Source organism: Pollicipes pollicipes, unplaced genomic scaffold, assembly GCF_011947565.3.
Source record: "Pollicipes pollicipes isolate AB1234 unplaced genomic scaffold, Ppol_2.1 Scaffold_2555;HRSCAF=2994_pilon_pilon_pilon, whole genome shotgun sequence".
NCBI classification, from domain to species: Eukaryota; Metazoa; Arthropoda; class Thecostraca; order Pollicipedomorpha; family Pollicipedidae; genus Pollicipes; species Pollicipes pollicipes.
Window position 1 is genome coordinate 14,537,744 of NW_023596136.1, and position 26,143 is coordinate 14,563,886.

Genomic DNA, 26,143 nt, shown 5'->3' on the forward strand with positions numbered 1-26,143 from the left:
CATGATCGACGGCCAGAGCGAGTGGAGGCTGACATCGGAAATAATGCGCGCCAGTAAATCTGGCGCGAGACGGCCGAAGGCGCCGGCCTCGGTCGCAGCAGCTGACTCAAGACGGACGTCGACCAACGTCATTAAGCGAGGAAACCAACGACGCAGGAGGAGCCATCCGCAGTCGTTCGGCCGAACCGTGCAGCTATCTGACAAAAGTATGGAGCAGTCTCCCACGTCTGTCAGCATTCAGCAGCCGAATGAACGCCCGGGTCAACGGGTCGCATGAGGCCGCAAGACGCAGGCAGTCGTTGAGATAGATTTAATTGTGCCTTGGCAGCACTTATGAGAAGACTCATTGCTCGGCGCCGAATTCATTCTGCGTTAGTACGATTCCGTAATCGACCCTTTGCGAACCGACCAATAAAGGGCACTAAGGGTCATACGAGGTCATAAGCGACGCAAGTAGCATATCCCCAAGGGATGCTAGCACGTTATGTATGCTAGAATGTGATCCACGTTAACATACGCGAAAAATATAACATATATCTAGGGGATGCCGGGTTGCTTGGATTAGAGCCCTTTCGGCCAAAATGATCATTTTTGGGCTATGGGATGACACACAATGGTTAACGGTTGGGCAGACTTGCATGCGCCTAGGGAGCCAACCGTCGAGCTTTAAACCGTGCATGTGTGCTGGGTACCCGGTCGGGGTCCCCCTTCCCACAAGGCTCTCGGCCCACTGGTGGCTGCCACATGCAGCCTGCCCCGGACAAGCGTAAGGTTGCGAGGATACAGGATAAAGCAAGATAAAGGATGACAGGGTCGGATGGGGATACTGGCTGCCTCCACAATTTTCAGTGTAACATCTACAGGGCTGACCCTCGCTACGTTGCCCCAGTCGGTCCTTGACAGGCCAGATGCATTACAGCACTCCTGCGGAAGCATCCCATCGCCCAAAGTGGCTCTACCCACGAGCGAGTTGCGCTCACTAGCGTCAATGCCCGCTACACAGCGGTGTGAGCACGCACGCCACAGTCGTCAGCCGGCTGCCCGGCACTCACCTGACTGTGCGCGCCACCTAGCGGCGGCGCGCGCGGCCCGGCCGGGCGCGGGATGGCAGACAGGGCGGCGGGCGGCGACAGCGTCGGCTCCGGCTCGTCGGCCGGCCGCTCCGGCGCGCCCGCCTCCTTCACGTGGAACTTGGTGTTGTACGGCAGCGTCTGGTACTTGGGGTCGCTCTTGTTGAGGCCAAACTCGGCAGCCTCACCGATGTCGTCCTGCGCGCGCAGCGCCGCCGCCGGTGGCAGCGTCTTGGTTTGTCGTACCTGCCGCTTGGCGGCGCTGGCGGCGTGCAGCTGCGACGCCAGCTGCTGGTTGTGCACGCGCTTACGATGCAGCCGCTGCTGCAGCTCGGCGATGCGTTTGTCGATGCGCGCCATCTCGTCTCGCCGCTGGCCGAGCGTCTCCGTCTGGCTGGCCAGCTGCGAGTGCTGCTGCTCGTTCAGCTTGTTGCGGTACTGGAACGGGAGAGCAGCGACGCGTCAGATGACCGCAGGCATCAGGAGGCGGGCCACCGCCACCGCCACCGCTGCGCCGCACCGCCGCCGAGACGTGCTAATCGCGCGCGCAAAAAGGCCGACAAAAAGCTCTCGACGGGAGCACCGGTTATGATTGCCGGTCGTTCACGCCCGGGCCGCACTGAAGAGGTGGCTATTGCGCGCGGGTCTGCTCGCCACCGGCCGGTGATTTCCTCCGCCGTCAGCTGGCTGGCCACGTGGCCCGCAACCGGGGCGAAATATGTCAGCCGTCCCGGTGACAAGCGGCGTGCGATTCCGGCGCGTTTACGTGCCCCAGCGTTTCCAATCACGACGGCCTTGAGCCAATCATGGCGCGGGGCAAACGGCAGCACATTTCCAATGGCCGAGCGGCGCTGCAGCGGCCGACAGGCCATGGCTGGGCCGAGGTCGGAGTAGACGTATTGCAGCTGGCGAATCCAATTTCGCCGCAGTTCATTCATCGTTGAACGACGTCCAATGGGCTTTTCTTCTTTTGGCGCCGCAATGAGGTCGTCAAGCGCAGAGATTACATGCCGTGTGCGCGGGACTCATCGACCACCCAGGGCCTAAACAGCGTGATTAAGTTCGTACCTCCAGGCAGCCGAGAACAGGAAGTTTTGACAGACTTTCAGGCGTCTCCGAAATCGTCGCAGAGCTAACGGCTTCCATGGTACAAGCCAGCCGCCCATTACGCCGCAACAAAGGCAGAAGCGTGCACATTCGGTCCGTTATGGCCCCATTGATATATTAACTTCTCCAGGCGAGATTCAGCGACAGCCTTGTTTGAACGACAGGCCACGGCAATTAAGAAGCACGCGCGGCTGAGCAAGTTAATTGCAGAAACGCCGGCATCAAGGGTACTCTTGTGACGCGTGTTCAGGACCACTTTGGTCGTTCGACGACACAAAGTTGCGTGCGTTTTGTCGGAATTTTCGGTCGTCCGAACAGGGACATGACGCCCCGGGGCTAGTTAGGGGACGAGGGTAGGACTCTCCGGATCCATAAGCCGAGCAAAGGACGCGGGCGAGAAAGCGCGAGGACTTTTAGAATTGGCCACACCAAACAGGGTGAGCAGGGCGCGGATTTTTTTAGTTGGCGGAGCCGGAGATACGGCTGAGCAGATCGCCAATGACGCGCTCCTCTACCTCGGCAGACTGTGCACGGCACGCTGGCCGTAAGGGCTATTCAGCTGGGGGAGTATGGACTTTAAGCCAGTCCGCGCTGAGACGATATCGAGCGGTGGAAGACAAACTACCCAGCGCCGCCACTGACAGTTGAATGAATATACGTTGCCGCGTTACAAGAACACGTAACGTCAAACCCGCGCCGCAAATGCATGGCCGCGGGTCGGCTTGAAATGACTTGGCGGCGACCGCGCCATACTGCGCCGTCATTGCCAAATGGTCTCAGGCCACGCCGCGCGGCGTGGCCACACCCGTGACCCGGCCGGGCGCCGCGTCACGGGTCACGGAGGACGGCCGCCACGTCAGCGCGTGACGCACGCTCGGCCGCCCATGGCGCGGCGCGGGCCGTGTTGTTGTTTGGCCGCGGCGGCGGCGCTGTCCTGACGGCCGGCCGTCCACTGCCGCCGCTCGGACGCCGCATGGTGTTAGCGCATGGACGGGCCACGGCCGCTGTTTGGACGCCAGCCTGTTGGTGTTTGGACAGCGGCGGTCGGCGCCGCTGCGCCTGTCCGCGCGCGCTCGGCGCCCGTGCTCAGATCAGCGAGCTGTTTCGCGTCACGCGCGGCTCGTGACGCATCGGCCGTGTTTACAGACTGGGCATGGCTCTCAGTCGATGATGAGCGACCGCTCAGCGCTCCGGCTGGCAGGCTGTACCACAACATGAACAGCGATACTCGCTGCAGGCCTCGCCACGGTCGCATGCGATGATTTGGGTCATACAGTCAGAGGCGCATCAAATGCAGATGGGGAGTGACACATGATGGAAATCGACTGGATTCCTGGTCCGTGTTTTTCTAGGTGGGCTTCCACATGATTCCAGCCCCCACACACCCACGTGAAAAGCGACCACATGAATAGCTGTGTTTCAAGCTGCATGCCATACGGCCTCGAACAGGAGAGAAAGGAGGCCGAGAGTGCACTTTTGCCGCTGATTGAAACCGGGGGATCGCATCGCAAAGCTATCACATTGGTTATTCATCATTCCGCGTCGCGTTGCAGATGAGAGACGAAGTGGACATCTGCGAGAAAAGACACTCGATTGAGGCAGCGCACGGATCCCGATCTGTCCGGTAAGTGGTAGTTAGTGGTAGTCAGTGGTGGTAGTGGTGGCAGCGGTGGTTAGTGGTAGTGGTAGTAGTAGTTAGTGGTGCGGGCATCGTCACACTCGCGTCCGTCACCCCCACACCGTGCTGCATGACGAGAGAACGGCATAAATTGGTGGGACGGCGTACCCTGCGGAGGGGGAAGGGGAGGAGGACGGGTCTCACCACAGCAGCCTGGCAGCAAACGGCACCGGCGCCGCCGCACAGGCCGCGTGGCTGCGCGGCCGGACACGGGGCGGCACGCCGGACAGGACGACAGGACAGGACAGCCGGACAGGACGGCGACCGTTGACCGCTCGTGTGTCCGCTGCCCCTGGACACCCCCGCGACACAGCTGGCGACGGGGCTCCAGACGGCGGCGCCAGCTCAGCTCCTCACCATCAGCTCGCGGCGCAGCTTCTCCAGCTCCCGGTGGGTGTCGCCCTGCGGACCCTGCTTGAGCTCCCGGCCGCGACGCACCTCCTCCAGCTGGCGCGTCATCTCCTCCACCCGCGCCACCGCCAGCGACAGCTCCTTCTCCTTCTCGTTGAACAGCGCCCGGATGTTCTCCAAGTCAACGCCTGCCACGCAGAACGGACACGGATGCTTTGTTACGAACCATATGATGTGTGCTCTGCTCTTGGGAGATACTCACTTCCTTTTACGTGTCCGTGTTAGCAGCAGCAACGTCAGAATATCAACACCTGGAGGGGGTTCATGGTCCGCAACCATCAATTATCCATTGTGGTGTGAGTACAGATAGCGACTTTGAGCCTAGTTGTAAGCTGAAACATGGAATAGTTAACGCACTTAACAAGCCACGACGTCACGGCCATAACACTGCTTTGTTTGAATGCACGACTCCACCCCGGCCCAGATTCACGATCCAACCCTCCATAAATTTGTCGCAAAATGGAGATTTTGGACTCATAAGCCAAGGCGCGGCGAAGGAGCCATCCTAACAACCAGCTGAAGCTGGCATTAAAGAGAGGCGCGCACACTCATCGCCGCTTCCACAGGACCTCATCGCACAGCTGCAAGTCCGTCCGCACGGCGCCTGCAGATGAGGCGAAAGTGGCGGCGGGAGAAAACTCACTGTTCTTAGTGTGAGAGCTCCTCCGTAAGCCCCACCCCAGGGGATATCCAGCTAACGAGGCAGGCCCAGGGCGCGCGAGGAGCCAGGCAAATACCACCGTCTCCCTCGGTGTATAGTGGAGAGCACCCAAAACCCAATACCGCCGGCTGGCGCTTTTAACCACGACTATAAACCCGGCCTATGAGCCACGAGCGAGCGGTTCTCAAACGTGACTACGCACCCGTCGCAGCCCAGCAGCCAGCGGTCGTCAAATACCGCCGCCCATGCCGACTCCGGCGGCTGCGGCAGGCCGCTGACGCTGGATTGCCGGCCTGGGCCGTGGAGTCGATTATCCATAGCGATGGTATTGACCGCGGTGGCCGCGTCCCCCGGGGCCGCGGAGCTGAAGCGGCGCAGACCGGTCCGCGTACCAGACCGGTCCGGTCTCCGTGCATCGGTCTCCGGTCCGCGGCCCCGCCCCTGGCGGGGCCGCAACGGTAATGCCTGTACCGCCGCCAACCCATGTCACCGCTGACGGTGAAAGCACTCCGTGGCCGGCTGCGGCGCTCTCTCCGCCCGGCGGCCCGGGTCACGGGGGTCACGCTGACCGGCCAGGTCAGCGGAGGTCATCTGCAGCCTCCCGGCGTGGAGCCGACGTTGCGTTGCGTAATTTCCGACGGTAAAGTCTTCCCGTCGACTGACTCTGGAGCAGTTCATGACTTAATTCGCAGCCGAGGAGACTACGGCGGTTAAGCACGGTTTAATCCAGTTAGTATAGCTGGAAACATTTTTAGAGCACACAACTTTCGCGAGCCAGTTAGGCCTCGGTGTATTCGGTATTCATTGGAGCGACGAAACAAGCAGGCATCCCGAATCCAATTAAGCCAGCAGTATAATAGACCGCAGCATGCTCGCCTGCCTGTCCCCGGGGACAGAAGGCTGATCGGCGGCGAGTGCACAGAGAGCGACGGTGCAGACCACCACCCAGTCGGCTCGGACTGAGGATATATTGCACAGGTATATGGAATCAATGAGCGTCATGCCCCATCATCGAGACAAGCTTGCGCCGGCCGCAGCGAAGGTCCTGGCGCTGCCGGCACAGCCAGAAAGAGCAACAACCACGGATGTGCCGTGCAACTCCGCAGAAGAGAGCGTGTCTCGTCGATTCAGCTTCGGGACAGGCCGGACTAAAGTAATGGTGACTTAAGGTCATCTCTGGTTTCTCAGGCCGTGGTGGGGCGCTCGGTCACCTCAACGATCCACTTCCTCATAACACGGCACGACGAAACGCAACGAGAGGGGGCGAGGACATCCCTTCCGACTCCCCGACTTCAGAGCCCAGGTCGTGGTTTGAAGGTCATGGATGATGCGACAGGCTGCGGGCGACGGCCTCCGGCAGCCCCTCATCAGCAGCCATCAGCTGGATGACAGGCTCGTGTTCGTCGCCGGGCCGTTCGCCGGGCCGGCGGCGACTTCAGAGCGTGCCCCCGCAGACGTTTGGTACCCCGGCAGCACTGGGAGTCGCCATCCGACTCATCGGCCACTCCGAGTCGCCACTTGACGAGCGACCGGGCGGCACAGAGCTGCGAGCTGGCGGGACGGCGCCTCCACGCGAGGAGCACACGTGGCCTGGGCGCGCCGCCGCTCCTTCGGTTGTCTGTCTGCCGCGGCTGTGCTACAAGTTGAGCGTACAGAAGCTGACGTGCGGTTTGGAGGACTTCGGCTCAGTATCTCGCTTCGGCCACGCTGCCCACAGGGGAGCACTGCGGAAAAGGTCACGCCCGACGATCGGCGTGCTGCCGTGGCCGACGAACGACGAGCAACGCCTCAGCGGGGCCGCCGTCGTCGTCAGCCGTCGGCCGCCAACGGGGCCGCCGTCGTCGTCAGCCGTCGGCCGCCAGCGAACGTCCCACGGAGGCGGTCAGTTACGAATCAACTCCCCAACGTCGGCAATACCGTCGTGCGATGACGAACCTGACTTCAACATATGAACCGAGCCGCGAACGACTGCGATCCCGCCAGAGCGTGACGTTCCCTCTCGTCTCGGAGCGACCAGCCAGCGCCGACACGGCGGCCGTGCCTCGAACCGCCGCCGCCGGCCGTGAGTAATGACCGACTCATCAGACACACACAGACACACACTTACACGCTGCCTAAGCAGGGCGCGCGGCCTGCGCGGCGGAGCCCCCGGCGGGGCCGCCGGGCAGCGCGGCTCCGGCGCCCCTGTTTACCGGCGCCGAGACAAACAGGCCGCGTGGAGGACCACCGCGTTTAAAGCTAACGATCAGGCTCGTTACGGAGAAGCGGGCGCGGGCGCACCGGTGGGACGACCGCTCTGAGGATGTCAGGCGGTGGGCGCAGGGCGCGCCGCCAGGAGAAGCGGGCGCGGGCGCACCGGTGGGACGATCGCTCTGAGGATGTCAGGCGGTGGGCGCAGGTCGCGCCGCCAGGAGGAGCGTCGATCGCAACGTGTAGCAGTCATCTTTTTGTGGCCGATATCGTTGGGCTGTGGAAGGTTGCAGAGCGGTTTTCCGTCGCTGGCGTGCATAAACCACATGTTATACGGTTGAAACAGCGCTGCTGTTAATCCAGACAAGCTAATCCCGCGTCGGGACACTCCCTGCTCGCAGCTTCCCACCGTGCTAATCCTTTTGGATATGTTGGGCACTTCTTAACAAGCCCGTTCTTGATGCGGATTTAAGAGCTGTTCCAGAGTGGGTGCCGTCCAGTTCTGGAATTGCCAAGACCACTATCACGAGCACGGGGAGGTCTACACGGATCCAGGGTCCATTTCGCCTTAACTATCAATCATGGTGAACACGACATGGAGCCCGCAGTGCCATTCACGTCGCGTGTCCCATTATGCCGGGTCATAAACAAGCCTCGACAGCCTCGAGGCTTGTAAGTGCGGACGATTCGCCCAGGCCGCGTGCATATTCAGGCCCACTTCCCAGTGTTATGGCAAAATCCATAGCGAAATCCGAACAGTCCCGAACAATCCCAAATGGCGCCGGAGCATCGGGGCGGACATCAAAGCGTAGGCGAATCCAATGAACCACTCGGCGGCGGGCGAGATGAGACTGCATTGCCGCAGGCGCCCCGATCCCTGCTAAACGGTCCACTGCTTCGGTCCCTACCGAACGGTCCACTGCCCCGGTCCCTGCTGAACGGTCCCCTCGACCGGCGCCGGGCCGCTTACCGGGCGGCCGGCTGACTGGACTCGACCGGCGCTGGGCCGCTTACCGGGCGGCCAGCTGACCGGACTCGACCGGCGCCGGGCCGCTTACCGGGCGGCCGGCTGACCGGACTCGACCGGCGCCGAGCCGCTTACCGGGCGGCCGGCTGACCAGTCGGCCGAGGCTACCGCCCAGGGAGAGAGCCCAGACCGACTCGCCGTCTAGCTACCCCGCGGACTAGTCAGCTCCTTCGGCGGCGACGTCCCAGCTGCTCCCTCTCCAGCTGTGTCAGGACCGTGCCGGATACTGCGTGCGTGCGCGCGTGTGCGCGTGCGTGCGTGCGTGCGTAGAATGCCAGCGATATCTCACATGCTACGCAGCGCCTGTTGTAGGCAGCCGGCGCGAACGCTGCTCACTGTAAGCCACTTCCGATTTTCACCAAGCCCCGGACTCCAACAAAGCCGGGCCCACGCCTTGGGGCTTACCGCCTCGCTCAGACTCGTCAACAGGGCTCGCCGTAAGTCGGAACACATGCCTGCTTGTGTGTTTTCAGCAAAAGTCCGCCCGCTCCAGAACTATTAGGGGTAGATATCCCAATTAGGGGTAGATATCCCAATTTTCATACATCATTTGACCAGAAACAACCTTTTAAAATAAGTATGCAAGATCACAACTGCGAGGAAATGGATAACCTCCGAGAAATATGTGATGAAAACATATCACACTTTCATGCACGTTGACAACGTAGCAGACCACCGCAACAACTTCCTTTACCTAGCCAGCCAAGTGACGCTCCCACCCCGCTCCTGCCCACGGGCGTGAGACGGTGCGGGGCAGCACTGCCACCTCCCCGCCGACGGCGGCCCTTGTACGGCGGGGAGCTCTGCCACACCTTCACGACCGCCGGTCTGCCGTCGGGTCCGACGACGCCAGCCTGCCGTCTAAACTCCGGGCGGCCAGCGTCGGTCGTCCCCGGCTCCGCCCGGCTCCGCCCGGCCCGTCAACGGCCGGTCGCTGTTTGGGTGGGGGAAGCCGGCGGACGGGACGCCATGGCGGCTACAGCGCAGGGGACGGCTGAGTGTGATATCACCTCATCGCTTCGCTGACATGTCTAATTCCGCCTGCGTCGAAATCTGACACTGGTTTGCGTCGCTTGCACGTTCTCTGGTTCAAACATCCGTCGGGAAAGCAAGAACAGAGTCCGGTTATATAACTCCATCACAGCCGTGTTTGTTTGTCTCGCGCCATAGTCGGACCACTTGCAGTAAGAATTCTGCAGTCCAGCATCGCGTGTCGAGGCTTCCGTGATTGCCTGCCCACGCCTGTGCTTTCCCGGCAGTGTAAGGCCAGCGCCCGCCAGCACCCCGGCCGCGATCCCCGCAGCGTGCGGTCAGCGGCCGCTGCGAGAGGTGCTCGACCCAGCGCCGCGGGCGCCGAGCCGCTCGGCCACCACCCGCCGACCGGATCCGATTACACCCGCCCCCTCCCCTCCCCCCCGCGCCGCCGGCCACCAGTCTGCAGGCTAAAAGGCCACGCACGGGACGGGGGACTGGCCGAGACGGCAGGCGGCTGTCACGTGACTCTGGCTTAGGTCCATGACGTCAGACACGGCGCCACCCTCTCCCGGAGCCCAGTAACGGCCCCGGGCGTCAGCCGCGTGCCACTGCCGCCTAGCGTCGCGCGTCCGCCGGCTCTGTCGCCAGTGATCGACCAGTGAAGACTGGCAAAGAAAGGGCCGTGTGGGACGGCGACGGCGACGCGGCCACACACGGCGGACGGCCGGGACACAGCGCAGCCAGCCGACACGCGGCGACGCCGCCCGCTCGCGACAATCCGCTCGCTCCACGGTTCCTCAACCGACATCACGCATTCGGCGACCTCCGACAGCAGCCGGCGCCGACGCCAGCGGACGGGCGGCCGCAGCGGAGGCCGCCGGGTCCGCCCGGCGGCGCTGGCCGACGCACCGCAGATGACGCCGCTCTGATGGCGTCACGGCGACACGGTGCGCGACGGCGTGGGAGCGGCGACGTGACAGCGGCGGGCGTGCGTCGGGGCGGACGCGGCCCCTTGTTCGCGCCGCTCCAGACGCGGTCGGCGCGCAGGCAGGCGGCGCGCAGACTCGCTGCGGGAGGACCCGGCCAGCCCAGGGGACTCAATAGGGGAGGAAGGACGGCGGCGGGCCGAGGGTCGTAGCCGCTGTCGCATACTGCCCACCGCTCACCAATAATGGATGCATTTCCCAGTAAGTGTAGTCCACCAGCGGGGGTCAACACGTCAACTACTGAAATAGCGTGGGCCTTAGTTCGCATAAGACTTAGCGGTGGCTCCCGGGGTATGCACTCTCGAACTGAATCATCGTCGGTCCACGGCCATGCCAGCTTTCACAGATAGAGTGAAAATCTGCCTTCGTTGACTGTGGTCTCTTTCCAGTAGCCGACCGGATCAGCCTTTGTAGACGGGTACACGCTTGCCTGTGTTGCATGTCGTAAAGGGCTGTTTAGTGTTAATACAGCGATGGAATTTGTGGAAATCACAATCTGCGCACCGAGCAGCGACGGTAACGACAATCAAGAACGCTTGCTGTGTACATAAATGCGACCTTGTCGCAATCTCAGTATCAAGTTACAAGGAGCGACAGCTGACTTCTTCGGTTCAACGTGACGTCACAAGAGAACAAATGCCAGCGCTGACTGGCTGATCACCACCCAAAACTTCATAAAACAAATGGTAGCTTGATAGAACGTTCGCGAAATACACCAGTTTCCGAGACTGTCATTGCAAACAGCCGTCGTTGGGCGAGTGCCGACGTTCAGCTGCCGTCGTTGGGCGAGTGCCGACGTTCAGCTGCCGTCGTTGGGCGAGTGCCGACGTTCAGCTGCCGTCGTTAGGCGAGTGCCGACGTTCAGCTGCCGTCGTTGGGCGAGTGCCGACGTTCAGCTGCCGACGTTAGGCGAGTGCCGACGTTCAGCTGCCGACGTTAGGCGAGTGCCGACGTTCAGCTGCCGTCGTTGGGCGAGTGCCGACGTTCAGCTGCCGACGTTAGGCGAGTGCCGACGTTCAGCTGCCGTCGTTGGGCGAGTGCCGACGTTCAGCTGCCGTCGTTAGGCGAGTGCCGACGTTCAGCTGCCGTCGTTGGGCGAGCGCCAACGTTCAACTGCCGTCGTTCGAGGGCCGTTCTCTCTGAACAGCTCTGCGATACAATTTCCCGCTGTCTGCACGATGAAGCCCTCGCTAATGCTTTCGCGGAATCGTTCACCTATGTGCTGAGTGAGCTCAATGGACCCTGGAGAGTTTCGAAGTCTCGGTCCTTCAGGTCCTTGAGCTCATTTCCGCCTGGGGACAGGCACCGGCCTCCGCTAGAAACATATCTGCCAGCAGGCTATAGCCAGCATTGATCCTGGACTATGGCAATATCGGCGAGAAAGAGACCTGAGCCTGGCGCACGTAAGCCCGTTGATCCCACGCACAAGCCATCGAGACAGCCGGACGCCAGCCAATGCGCAGATCGCCTCTCACAGCTCGCCGACGAGTTTAACGCACCGGGACCAGGGCTGGGACGCGCCAGCTATCACGCGCGGGTCGAACCTATTCCGGGTTCAGCCTGCGAAGCAGTGCCGCTCGACGAAGAGACCGGAGTGGCCGTGCCAGAGCGCGCCAGAGTCCTGGGGCGATCAAGGGGGTGACCGTCGCCGCCTGACGCCACCTGCCGCCGCCAGCGGGTCGCCCATGCTTGGCGACTCATTCCGCAAATGTCTCGCGAGGCACATAAAAGGTTGGACAGATGTGATCGATGCCATGGCATCCGGCCGCTGCGGACCGTTTGCCCCGGCCTGCAGGTGCCGTTTGTCAGCCACCCAGTCACACAGCAGGCACGGAACAACCATGGCATCCGGCCGCTGCGGACCGTTTGCCCCGGCCTGCAGGTGCCGTTTGTCAGCCACCCACTTACACAGCAGGCACGGAACAACCTTGTCTGCGGCGAGAGGGCATTTGACAAACTTCAGAGGACTGACGTCACCATCACAAATCAAAGCAGGTCTCCTCTTAACGTCATCGTTATGTTTGGGCTCACCTCTGCGAGGGACTTACCCGTGCAACAACCACAGGGGCCACGTGGGCTCACATTCCAACATGGGCGACGGTCGACAGCCCGGAGCAAAGGCTGCGATGATTTTGTGATGAACCGCGTGATTTCACTGTTCTCCTGGTGACCACCCTCCCTCTACGCTGATGAACGTCGCATCAACAAGCGCGCGGGCGATGTCCGTTGCTATTCGTTGGCTCCATCTCCTGACCCAAACCCACCACGCAGGTGAAGGAACGAATGGGAAAATGGCACGCAGCGAGGCCCAAGCGTCTGCCCGTGCGCGCCGACCCCGAGCTCGCCCTCTGGCCCTCGCCCGCGCCATCTCGCCGTCACGTCAGGTCACGCCCAGCCCCACTGCGTCACGTCACGTCCCAGCCCACTGGTCACGTCACGTCACGCCCAGCCCCACTGCGTCACGTCACGTCAGGTCACGCCCAGCCCCACTGCGTCACGTCACGTCACGCCCAGCCCCACTGCGCCAGCCGAACGGACGGCAGTCCCCAGGGCGCGGCGGCCGCCGCCAGCAGATCAGGGCCGACCGCCCGACATCGCTCGCCCAGGCGTCGGCGGTGGGACGTGGCGGTCCGCCCTGCGCCCTATCCGTCAGAGCGGTGACGGCAGGCTGGGGCCGCGGCGCCGCGGCGGCTGCGGAGGCGGCGCCTGTGGCAGCTCCACGGCCGCCGAGAGCCGGCCGGTCTGGGATGGGAAGCAGCCCCACGGCTGCCAGGGTCGGACGACAGCTCGACTGCCGGGGAGACCCCACGGCTGCCGGTGTCGGACGACAGCTCGACTGCCGGGGAGGCCCCACGGCTGCCGGTGTCGGACGACAGCTCGACTGCCGGGGAGACCCCACCACCAGGGTCGGACGACAGCTCGACTGCCGGGGAGGTCCCACCACCAGGGAACGACAGCTTGACTATCGGGGAGGCCCCACCACCAGGGACGGACGACAGCTCGACTGCCGGGGAGACCCCACGGCTGCCAGGGTCGGACGACGACAGCTCGACTGCCGGGGAGGTCCCACCACCTGGGACGGACGAACAGCCCGACTGCCGGGGAGGCCCCACCACCAAAAACGGACGACAGCCCGACTGCTGGGGAGGCCCCACCACCAGGGACAGACGACAGCTCGACTGCAGGGGAGGCCCCACCACCAGCGACAGAAGACAGCTCGACTGCCGGGGAGGCCTCACCACCAGGGTCAGACGACAACCCGACTTCTGAGGAGGCCCCACCATCAGGGACGGATGACAGCTCGACTGTTTGAGAGGTCCCACCATCAGGTACGGGCAAACAACACACAGGTTGTCGCTATACGCAACCAGAATGAGTGACCAGCGAGAAAGACATTTACCCCTTGACGCACAGTTTTTTTATAATTACCGAAGGGGGCTCCCACAGGCTCGGAAGGTGAAATGCTGCAGCGTAGAAGTATGCCGTTCACCCCGTCTTAAGCGTTCCAAATAACCCATAGCCGCTCTGATGACTAGCAACGAGCCCTTCCATAGCAGGATGTAATTCCGTGAACTTTACCCCACACACTGTCATGCCGCCTGAATACCTCTCTCCGCGCTCCGGGATCGCTCAGCTGGCTCGCCGCCGCCAAACTGCCTGGCGAACCCCTCGACGCCATCCGTTAGTCTCAAGAGGTAAGCAAATAAGAACGGACAGGCCTGGGCGACCCTCTTGCTGCCGTTGAGACGTCCCATCACGAAGCACACCAGAACCGAACGCGACCCCGCTTAAAATTGCAGCAGCCAATCACCGAACCCCTGCTCGCGAGGTGTTCGGCCGTCACCGATCCAGAGAGGTGCGAATGTCAGGAGGTCGGCGCGTGAGGTCAGCCTCCATCCCAGCCGCCCGGCACCATTGCGCGCTTCTTAACGGCACCGCATTCTGCTGCGGACATGCTGCCACCATCTGTCTGTCATTTGTCTGTCTGTCATCACCCGTGGTGGCTTTCACAGACTTGTCAGTCACGTGTAAGCGGCCCGCGCGACCGAAGGGACTGCCCCCTGACCCAGTGCTGACCTCGTGCTAACTTAGCGCTGACCCGGCGTTGACCCGGAGGCTGACCAGGCGTTATCCTGGCGCTGACCCGGCACTAACCCGACGCTGACCCGACGCTGACCCGGCGCTGACCCGGCGGCTGATCCGGCGGCCGGCCCTGCCGCGTCTAATGGTGATTGCCTGATGCGCGGCGGACGGGCAAGGCGCGTGAGAATGGCTGGGCCGGCTCAGCCCGCGCCCGCTAACGCTGACGCACGCCGACCGAGCTAATTAATGGCGGGACACGGTCGACAGCGGCGGTGACCGGCACCTGCACGCCCGGCACGGTCAGCGCGGCGCGCCACCGGTCCATCGTCGCACGGCCTCCTGGTAAGCGGGGATGAAAGGAGCTGTACGGCATGAAGAGTGCCGCACAGTGAGCTTAAGTAATGCTCCTGTGAAGTGACGCACCTTAAACCGTCGAAGCCGTCGAAAACGCGCAAGAGACTATTCCAAAACGTTACCCGACGCGATTGCAGAGACGGGACTGCAGGGATTGCCCAAAAGCACGTGTCTGTTTAACGAGTCAGCACGCTTTGTCCCACAGTCGACCTCGGAGCGTGGTGCGGGCCTTGCTGGCCGTCCGTTCGGTTCCTGCCTTTAGACCGGACGGAAGAGGACGTCCACAGCCACTTTGATCGCCGCTGCCGGACGACGGCCACGTCCAGACGCGGCACTTCTGACTGATCACTCATTCCGAAGCTGTTCCAGAAGACATTCAACTTTTAATTGAATTCCGCGAGCGAGCCGGCAATGAGGCCGCCGGCACCGGGCGCTGGGCCTGCCCCCGGCGCGTGGGAGAGCGCAGCGGGCCACTGCGAACGGCTGAGCACGTCACGGCGCGACATCCCATTTCTCGCCTTGCCAGCATTCATCGGTTGGGACTGCTCGAGACATGCCATCACACTGGAAATGAGGCCCGCTAAACGGATCGCTTCGTCAATGCGGTCAACGACGATTGGGCGGCTCCCTGCCAGCCGGAATGGGCCCTTCTTCTCCAAACCGCTTGATTGTCTTCGCGTTGGACACGACGGCTGCCCACTCGGGGCGAGCGGCGCCATTCACCGGGGGGAGCAGCCCGATAACTGATGACGCCAAGCCCCAATTCCTCAGCGAGCCTCCCGTAATACCGGCGGGCGGCAATCAGCCAGGAGCTGAGCGGCCCCAGCACTGATCCCCTCACGGCGGCGCCGTCCCCCCCCCCCCCACACATCGCCTCCGCCCCGATCCCCCCCCGCGGGTCCTGACAGGCGGCGGGGGCGGGGGGCGGCGGAGGCACAGCCGCGACCGCTTTCCGGAACCCACGGCGTCGAAACCGAGGCGCCGCGTGACGCGCGGCGGCGGCGCGGCAGGCTGAGACAGTTCAACGCCCCCTCACCTCGACTCGCGGCGACACGACGGGCAAAAAACAAGACGCGCCCGGCGGCCCGGCGGCCGAGCACCCAGCGCGGGAATTTCCCAGACCTAGGACGAATGAGACGGCTCGAAATGGCACGGAACGACGACCGCTTCCAATCGCAAGAGTACTCCGGGCCGAATTAAAAGCTATAAAGCACTGAACGCCACCAAAGCGGCAGTGGTCGTTTGAACTAAAATTGTCCGCACAAACGGCAGAGCGACTACCATCTTGAAGCAGATCTCGTCACCCGCCCCCCCCCCCCCCCCCCCAGTGTCGTGTTGACGCTACAGGTAGGTGCCGTGGTATCACCTGCCCCGTCCCGGTAGCACATCAGCAGCGCCGGCAGCGTCGCCGCACTCACTCAGGGCATTGTTGTTGACGCGTTGCTGCTCGCTCTGGCCGCGCAGGGCGCGCAGCTTGCGCAGCTTCAGCTCCTGCGCTTCCACCCGCTCGCGCAGCCGCCGCAGCCGCTCCGTCTCCGAGTTCATCGCCTGATGGCGGCTCTCCTGCGGGCGAGGTCAGAGGTCAGACGAGGTTACGGCGAGCCCAGATGCCGGGCAGGGTTCGGGTCACGGGCTGCCCGATCAGCTGCCAAGAGCGGTCCGGAGGTCACTGCTAATCTACACAGGGCGTCACGATTATAATTTGGCAACCCGCCTGAGAAGTAGTAACGCGGACTGTTTAACAGCTAAACGCTTCGATGGAAAACCGTCACTGTTGTTCAAGATGTGGATTCTGTTTTGTCAGCTACAGCTGTCCGCAAAAGATTCCAAAGCCCTCCACGTAAAACGTCAGGCTGCCCCGGCGTCGGGCAGTCGAGCGCAGGGGTCAGGACACCAAATGTGTTCCGCGCCACCGAATGTGTTCCATGGCACCGAACGGGTTCCATAGCACGAGTTTCATCTCCAGCAAATGCGACATTCGCCGCCACTACACCATTGAGCACAGCTGGCGGTTTTGCTGGGCATGAGCTATTTCGGTCGGTTATGGACACCACCACATAGGAGAAGAGAGATTTCGCGCTAATGCTATCGCTGGCCTGAGCATTCCAACATTTAAGATACGTCTCGGCGGGCTTGGCGAAAATACGGTGTCCGTCGCCCTGATCCGGCATCCGGCCGATACACACGGCCTCAACCGAGAGAGCTGCATGATTTATCACGAAAAAGCTAACGGCTCTCCCAATGCCCTCGGCTCGTATTTCAGACGGAACGCGTCCCGCCGACCTGTCTCCCGGGAGTTAGGAGGTTTTACTGGAATATGCGCCGGCTCGCGCGCCCCGCTCAGCCAGGACGAACCACCGATCGGTCTTCGGCTGATCGTCCAACGCTGCCGGAAAATACGGCACGCTCCTGCCCGGCGCAAACTAATCAAACAGGCGCCGCACACATTCCGGAGCGAGCTTCGCAATGTTTGACTTGTAGGAGCGACGTACAGCCATTGCAAACCTTCAATAATACGCCGTGAGCCTGACGCTGGAAATAGGCGACATGTTGCCAGGCCTAAAACCACGAAAACAAACGGTCTCATGCCCGCTAAAAAGGTGCTGTATCCATACACATGTGCGCGCAACCAAACTGGACAATATTTTAAGGATTATTCATTATTCATGCCTCTGAAAGCCCCACATGTCGTCAGGCAAGGTTCTAAGCGGTCCAAAACCATGAAGTTTGTACCTCCCACGTCTCTAGTGCATCACAGTTTCGACTGGTGGTTTGTCATGTCAGGGGAGTTACGGTCGTGAGGAGTGTTGCCTCTGGGTGACTGTGTGGCCATGGTCCACACATTCACCCAGAGGCGACACTCCTCACGATCGTAACTCTCCTGACATGACAAACCACGAGCCATGCCGCCATACTACTGTACAGTATCCTGTGCACGCATTCCCAAACCGCTCTCCGAACATCACCGCTCCGGCAGCCGGCTGGAGGTGTATCGCGACCCGCCGGCCCGGAGCGTCGGGAGGATAGGGACCGGCTGGAGGTGTATCGCGGCCCGCCGGCCCGGAGCGCCGGGAGGATGAGGGCCGGCAGGCCGGCCCGGAGCACCGGGAGGATGAGGGCCGGCTAGAGGCGTATCGCGGCCCGCCGGTCCGGAGCGCCGGGAGGATGAGGGCCGGCTGGAGGTGTATCGCGGCCTGCCGGTCCGGAGCGCCGGGAGGATGAGGGCCGGCTGGAGGTGTATCGCGGCCCGCCGGTCCGGGGCGCCGGGAGGATGAGGGCCGGCTGGAGGCGTATGACGGGAGGATGAGGGCCGGCTTGAGGCGTATGACGGGAGGATGAGGGCCGGCTGGAGGTGTATCGCGGCCCGCCGGCCCGGAGCGCCGGGAGGATGAGGGCCAGCTTGAGGCGTATGCCGGGAGAAGGCAGATCGCATCGGCCCCACGCCGACCGCCGACGCCGGGTGGCGGCCTGTTTACCCCGCGGCGCTCTGGGCCGGACGGCGGGTGCGGCGGACGGACCCGCCCGCTCGGACTGCGCACGGCTGGGACCCAGTCGGTGGAGTGTGCTCGACAGACGAGCTAGAGTGAGCGCCAGATATATTTGTCTGCAGAACAGGCAGCACGCCGTCATGTCTTTTTTATAGAGCGCGGGCGACTGGATCGGCAATATGAGCGCTTAGTGGCCACGGCCCCACCGGGATTCTAGCGCGAGCTTCCTGCGTGGGAATCCAACGCGCTAACCCCTCGACCATTACCGCCCACTGAGCGGCTGAGTAATACCTCATAATTGCAAAGGCAAGACGCCTATGATTATGCTGAAAGTACAGCCGTTTGATATTTTGAGCGCATCACTTGAATATTCTATATACATCTATATATACATATACATATATATATATATATATATATATATATATATAATGTAGCGAATATTCAAGTGAATATCACTTGAATATTCACCACATTGAATCCACTGTTCCTGTTTTTGTTATTGCTGCTGTCGTGAGTAAATGTGCGGATAAACCAAGCATTGCGAGTTAGCCGAGAATGGCAACGATCACAAGTGGTGTCCCTATTTGAGGGTGGACCGCACGGCACCATTCAATGCATAGGGGCGGCTGGGACCGCAACGCTTTCTCCGCCCCCGTCCCGAGGCAATATACGCCGCGGCAGCAGCACCCCGCGGAAACCCCGGCTGGACCTCCCTCGGCGTGCGGCGCGGCGGGATCGCCTCTCGCGCGGGTCAGCACGGGGCGCTCTTTATTACGCCCCCGACCTCTTATTGCCACACTAAATAAGGGAGCAGACACGGGGCAGGTTCCGTCCAGCCTAACCGCGAACGAAAAACGTCCAATAAACGCCCTCGCGGGGTGTCAGCTGCCCGGTTTTGGACGGAGTGGCCGCGAAGTCTGCTAATGGCGAACACAGGAAAGCAGTCGCGTTGTTACATCCGACATCAGCAAAGAAAGGAGCCGGCGTCTGCTGGTGCCTGAGCCGCCGCAGCGGACTGGCGTCGGACCGGCGGCGGTCGGCGGACTGGCGTCGGACCGGCCCGCGAGGCGGCGGACAAGATCGCCGCCTCGCCTCCCGCCGACCGGCCGCTCCCACTGAAGGATCGATGGCTCTGTTGGCCCGGGGACGGTGCCAGGTACACGAAGGCCAACGCCGAAACGGCGCCGCCAGTTCGATGCCGCCTGCTGTTGCCGGGACTGAGCCATCGACCGACGTGTGGCGACGGCAGCGGCCAGCCGGCAGATTCAAGCTGTTTGTCGCAAACGGACGCGGGAGCCCGCACCAGCCGGCTCGCGCCATAGCATGCGACGCCATGGGCCTGTAAAGACGGGCTGACACCGTGTCATGTGGCGCCATGGGCCATTAGTCAATAGGACAAGTTTGGACATGGAAGAAAAAACGTGTCGTGTTTTTCAGGTTATCAGCAGAAGCAGCTAACACATGTCAGAAGCGATAAGACCAGTTATGTGGGATAACGGATCCTTCTTTTGAATTGGACTTTTTTGCTGGCTAGGCCCGCGAGCGGAATTGTTTGCGAGCTGCTCTTCCTGGAAATTTACAATCGTGTGTGCTGTTTTTCCTGTCTTCAGTTTGTGAAAACTCGAGGTTGTAAATGTCGGCCATATTAAGGGAAATGGCGGGCTTGCCTACAATGGGCTGTACAGTCAGCGGGCTCACACTGACGCATCAGGGCCATATCGATCAGCAGTTCATTTCACCCACAGGGGCAGCGCTAGCATGACCTATATTCCTCACAAATTGAGCCTGAACGTGGGCCGCCTCCAACAACGGCCGCGTGGCCGTTACTTTGCAGAACCACACCGCAAACACCCATGCGTGCCGTGCCCCGAGGCCCAGCACGCACGTGCCGTGCCCCGAGGCCCAGCACCCCTCGCACGCCCCCGGTGACCATAACCGCCGTCTCCGGTGCCCTGGCGGCAGGCGACGGTGCACGGGAGGCGCTCCGGCCGGGCCGGCACAGGAGGCCGTCCATCAGCGGGTCGGTCGGCACAGGCACGACAACAGCCGCCTGCTCCCACCACGCCGTCCTCAGCCCCGAGCATATCCATCGCCTGCAACCGATAACGGCCAGCGGCGCCATGGTCACCCGGTGACCCCCCCCCCCCCCGTCCCAGGTGGGCGGCCGCCCGTCGGCGCATTGCACCCTTCAGGGAGGCCGGACGTCGGTGACCTGTGCTCAGTCGTCGGAGGTCTGCCCACTTTGGGTGGTCTAGCATCGGAAACTTTCGCCACTCACGCGACAGATTCGGCCGCCGTTGAGCCGCATCCTTCGAGGCCCGAAAGAATACAACAGCGGGGCGGACAGCCGCGGGGCAGGCGAGTCGGGTGCAGCCGAGACAGCAGCCGGCAGCAGGGAGCCGGCAGGCAGCCGTGGTACACACTCGCGATATTTGAACACGAAATATAAAACAAAATATCATAAAATATAAAATGAAACAATCTACTGCAAATGAAGAACGTGAATAGAACAACAGCCTGAAGGTGCTACTACCTCTCTTATGAAAGATTCAATAAATGTCCGCTAATTTGTCCGTGTAATAAAATTCCGATGTTACAGTCATAGCCTGCCGTCAAAGCCCGACAACAGCCTGAGCACCAGTCAAATATGAAACGTTCCGGCAGGTTTCTGCGTCTGACCTAAATGATTCCCTTTCCAAGCATCAATACAGCGACAACTTCGAAGCGGATCTTGAGGGCCTTTAGATGGCGCAAATGGCCCCGAACTTGACGCCAACTTTCGCAGCGCAACCCTCTAACACTTGCAGCCATGACTGCAGCGCGGATCTGATGCAGTGTTGAAACCTGCCAGGTCAGCCGCGGGCGTAGCAACCAGCCTCGCCGTCCAATAGCGTCCAGTCGGCGGCGCACTGTCCGCGTGGTACGGCCCAGCCTCGCCGTCCAATAGCGTCCAGTCGGCGGCGCACTGTCCGCGGGTACGGCCCAGCCTCGCCGTCCAACAGTGTCCAGTCGGCGGCGCACTGTCCACGGGTACGGCCATTACCCGCGCCATCTGTCGCCTCAGAGACGCCGGCACGACTGGGGCACATACCCGACACGTCGTCCAACACCGACCGCACCGCCGTGCGGTGTCGTCGGCCGCCATCATAGGTAACGGCAGGTCACCGCGGTCAGGTGAAGCTGCGCCAGGACGCCGCAGCGCCGGGCGAATGACCTACGGAGGCTAGCACAGGTGCGCAGGCAAGTCCAGCGCTGATGTGGGGTGTGCTGTCAAATGGAGACGCTGGGGTGCCTAGCACATTCTCCGGAACAGACCAAGTCAGGGGGACCGCACCAGTGCATCGGCCCCGGGCGTCGTATGACACCGAACAAGTGTTTTGTGAATCGTTTGGGGTCACGGTCCCCCGGCAAAGCCCGCTGGCATTTTCTTTTGGAACTTCAAGGAATCTGGAGGACCCAAGGGCGGCCAGTGGAGCCTGCGAGAGGTTCGGCAGTCGGCGACAGGTCAGCTCGCCCCATCTCAACCGACTATGCCGCTCGGGCGGGCCCAGCCGAGCTCGTGAGCGACAGCCGCCGTCCGGCCGCCGCCGAGCCGGCCCTGCCTCTGACGCCGCCCTCTCAGAGCCGCACAAACACCGCAGTCGTACCGACAGCGTCCCGCTACGTCGCGCAGGCCGCCCCGCTGGCGGCGCGGCGGCGGCGGCGGCGGCGGCGCGAGCTGTCCCGCCCAGCGCCGCTCGCTGATTGCTCCCGGCGCCTGCTGATGGCCGGCCGGCGCAGCGTCTCCCGACAGCCCGCGGCAGACCGCGGCAGACCGACGGCCGCGCTGGGAAGGGGTGGTGGCACTGCCGCTCGCTCTAGCAATACGCTTCATGAACTGCGAGTGGATGGTGGCGGTGGTTTAGTTGTCCGATGCTAAATGACACTGATGACCTCCCATTGATCTCCCCCAACACCTGGTACTCCCAGCCACGCACTGACGTCTAATCCTGCCTCCGCTTCCGTGTGGACAGCACTCTCACGGGCGTCGTGCCGGGCGCGGACCGTGCGGCCCAGCCCGACCGAACTCTCCCGCGGTCTGGGAGGCGGACAGCTTCCCAGCCCGCATCCCGACCGGCCGTAAAAACAGGACCCGACCGCCAGCCAGGCCCCGTCCGATGATTTACGGTCGGCGTCGGGAGTCAGAGGGCCCGGAGAGACCGAGATCGCACACCGGAGGTGGGGGACACCCGCAACTGGCGGGCGGGGCAGGCCCAGCTAACTCGCCACACCGACATCAGTGGGATGTGACAGAAAGCAACCGGGCTGAACGGATACCGCAGGACGAGCAGGAGTGCTGCCAACTCTTCACGTTGACTCCAATGTTTATACGTGTCCAACAACCATCAGATCTTATTTTGCGCACGAAGGCTGTTGTAAAGTGGTCCACGCAATTTATATGCATTTAGTTCAATTTTCAGCTATAATAAGTCCTTCATTCCTACCAAAACCTTCCAATCCCACCAGGTAAAAATAACTTCGTTTCATGGCTTTTGCCAATCGTCTAAGATAAAAATACTTCAAACGAATTTTGGATTCAGCTACACGGGCTGATCTGCTTCGCGACGTCACGAGAAACCAAAATAACAACAGCTGCAATATTTCATTTCCAAACCATGGCAAACTGTGAGTACTGTTGCTAAAGATCACGCACACCTTTAGAACTGTCTGCAGCATAAGGATGGTTTATGCGATCAGCTGTGTCAAATCTGAAGTGAATGGGAAGCGCCGCCGACAAAACCACACACCGCTCCCTTCTCGCCTCAGGCGCAGCCGCCGCACATCGACGAACTATCGCGGGGCCACCGACCGCGGCGAGCCGAACGAGCGGTGACCGCATCAGTGACCGCACCGGTGACCGCATCAGGACCGCGTGCCCACCAGCAGCGGCCACCCACCTGCTGTTTGAGGTATTTCAGCCGTTGTTCCTTGGCCACCAGCTGCTGTTGGTGTTCGTCTATCTGCTGTTGCTGCCGGCCCGCCATCTCACGCAGCTCAGAGAGTGTTAGCTCAACCCCGTCCGGTAACTGAAACAGACGCGCGGAGGCACGGGTCAGAACCATCGGACATCTGGCGTGGTTATTGAGCTTCGGGATATCGACTATCCACACATGACATCAACTGCGAAAGGAATTTCCTTCTAAATCAACGCAAGCAGACCGAAGGACAGGCCCCGCGGGCGAGTCAGACCGACTGCGCTGTACTCACGGAGGATGCCGGGCACTACGTGGGAGTGGCCGCCGCGGTATTACATCTGGGCCTGGGTCGTGAGGCAGCCAATGACATACCCGGCAAAAGAAACACGGACCGGATCGCCCGCATTCCCAGACAGCAAAAAACACACGCGCGCCGGCGAACACGCGCTGCTGGCGTGTTTTGACAAAAGACCACCGTGGAAAGCCCTATCAACCATTGTCAAACAACAGCACAAACAGCACTCCGGCAGGCAATGTGCAAATGAAGCGGGTTCACGAGCTCTCGTGTGCGGCGTCCGTCCATCCGCACCTTAAGTTCAGGGTCGATTCGGGGACGGTGGCGGGCAAAAACCGGGAGCTCTGCGTTCACATGCTAAACAACACTGGACGCTGATGGTCTCGGTGCAACACGGGGAGCGCCTCTCGGACGATCAGGCCAGACCTTGGACACGCCAGGAGCATACACACGCTGATAAGGCCGGACAGGGCAGACCATGTCAGCAATAATGAGACAGACCGGATGTTGGAAGTTTGGTTACACTGCAGCGAGCCACGATAGCGCTACAGACGTGCCTTTATCAATTGGAGCCGACACGTCAACATCGGCCTGACACTCGCAGTTTTGCCGCCCCGTGTTTCAAATCAGGCCGGCACAGCAACTCTGCAACATCCGACGCAAATGTACGCGCCGCAGTCCTTAAAGCACCGCAGTTGGCAGAAGTTTCACGGCAGCAAACGGCCGTCGTCGTCAGCGGGGTTGGCCGCGCGGCCTCGACGCAGCCGACCCGGCGCCAGCAAACGGCGATCTTTCGCAGCCGAGGGCTCGTGTCCCTTGCAGTCAACGTGGAAACTTCTCGCAACTTTCTGAAGCTTTCACTAACAGGTTCGGTGTCAGTCGCCGGCGCTGCGTCGAGCACTCTGCAAAACACGCAGCAGCCCGCCGACGCAATGATGCAGATGCGCCCGACGCGCGGGTCCCTCCTTTCAAACATTCACTTCATTCAGTTCAAACAATTCAAAAAAGCATTCAGACACGCCACAGCCGACAGAACACAGCGCAGCTCAGCTCCGCCAGTCCCGTGTGGCTTTCTCCCGGTGGGCCGGGCCGGCGCATTAGCTGGCGAAATCGACTTTCCGGCCCGGTAATATTTCCGAAAGAGCTCGTCGTATCTGGCGGCGGTCGCCCCTATTCGATGTCGGTCCATCATCCGCCGCCATTCGGCACCGCCGGCCGTCATCGGGCGGCCGGGGGACGACAAAGGCCGGTCGGCGTTGGACCGGCGGCCGGACTATCTGACCGCGCCGCCGGCCGGACACTGGCGACGACGGTGACGCAGTGCCCGCGCAGCTCAGGCGTGCCGACGGCGGCCCGGAACGAGACGGAACGCGTGCGGGCGCGGCACCGCCGACGAAAAACGCCGCCGAGAGATGAGTAATGGTCGGCCGGACCGGGTCACCGCTCAGAGGTCGCCGGACAGCGGCTCCTGGCCGCCGGGTCAGCGTCGGGCCGACGAGGACACGGGCACTCCACACACTGCGGTGAGCCACCGTTCTCAGGTGGCTATGCGTCCTGCAGGATCGCTTGCAAACGGCCCGGACGGAGGCCACTTGCCGGGTCTGTACGCCGCTCCGCTCGTGCTGACACGGACCGCGGCCTATCGCTCTGACCGACTGCCGGGGGGCGCCACCCCCTCCGCCCGACAGATTGACGGGCCAACGGGCGCCACCTGCGTCGCATTCGCCGCATGGCACGTCCTCAGACGGCGTGTGCTAGAGGTCCGCCGCGGCTGAAATGACCGGCGTCGGCGGCGGGGGGCGGCGTGATTGAGCCGCAGCGGCTCGGCCGGCCGGGCGCGGCTCGGCGCGCGGTGCGTGTCCGCCGCCGCCGCCGCCGGGGGAGACCGCAGTGGGCTGCGGCGGATCAGCAGCGCTTCCCCACCGCCCGACAAACACACAATGTGCGCCGGATGGCGCTCTGTTCGCCGCAGACTGCGCCCCCGGGAGCTGGCGGCCTTTGAAGATGGCCAGTCGGTCGTCCGGCGGAGCGCGGGGCTTCCTCACATCCCCGGCGGCGGCCGGTGATGAAGATAAACCGCTTGCCGCAGGCGATAAAGTGGCAGGCGAAACCTGTTTATATACACAAATGGCGCCACTGCTGCATCTAAAAAGTTTCGACGCATTGTTGTGTGAGTGGTCGGCGACGTGCGTTGTTTGTACTACAAATGGGATGTGTAGTTTTCCTTACGCAATTTCGAAATAACGTGGGATATCCAACGGCTTTCACTGCCATACTCTAAAACGGCTGTATGGGATATCAATAAATCTTCGCATACGTCGGCCATGAAGTATTGCGTGCGTCAGATTTATGTAGATCGAAATCAAGTACGGCGCCAGTGGCAGGGCGAATAACACATCCCATATTAAACCTTGGTTATCAATTCCAAGTCGCTTACTTAACTAATATTCGGCAAAAGTACCACAACATGCGCGGTACTGCGAAGTGAAAAGAATGGTACTTGATGTTCTCCATGACAATCCATCCTCAGCATCAGGTAGCCTTGAAGGCGAACGTTTACATGATGCTTAGTATCCGCCAGCATGTAGTGTTTGAGCTTTCTTGGCATAAATGCATACCCTTGTAACATTGGCTGGGTAAGACTTCTACGACATGGTTTGCCTCACAAAAACCTGAGATCATCGATCATACACCTTGTGCCCGGCCGTAATTAGGGGTGAACAATACAACTACGCCTTTTTCTTTTGGCTGCGCCCACCAAATGTTCCATGAGTCGGTGTGTGCCGATATGAGCGGCAGGTGTCGACCTGGGTCTCCCAGTGCCACGACGTGCTGAGTCCCGCAGCCAGCAAAGCGCGCA

General features: G+C 61.7%; 1 protein-coding gene across 1 annotated transcript in view; it reads right to left on the reverse strand.

The window, feature by feature from the left end:
• The window catches only part of LOC119098431 (apoptosis-stimulating of p53 protein 1), a 192,630-nt gene that overhangs the window by 14,799 nt on the left and 151,688 nt on the right, over positions 1-26,143 (reverse strand). The window contains exons 8-11 of the mRNA XM_037221350.1: positions 22,971-23,099; positions 15,961-16,105; positions 4,213-4,394; positions 1,104-1,508 (exon numbers count right to left, since the gene is read on the reverse strand). Coding sequence (XP_037077245.1) covers positions 1,104-1,508; positions 4,213-4,394; positions 15,961-16,105; positions 22,971-23,099 — 861 coding nt within the window. The remainder of the gene's footprint in view (positions 1-1,103; positions 1,509-4,212; positions 4,395-15,960; positions 16,106-22,970; positions 23,100-26,143) is intronic.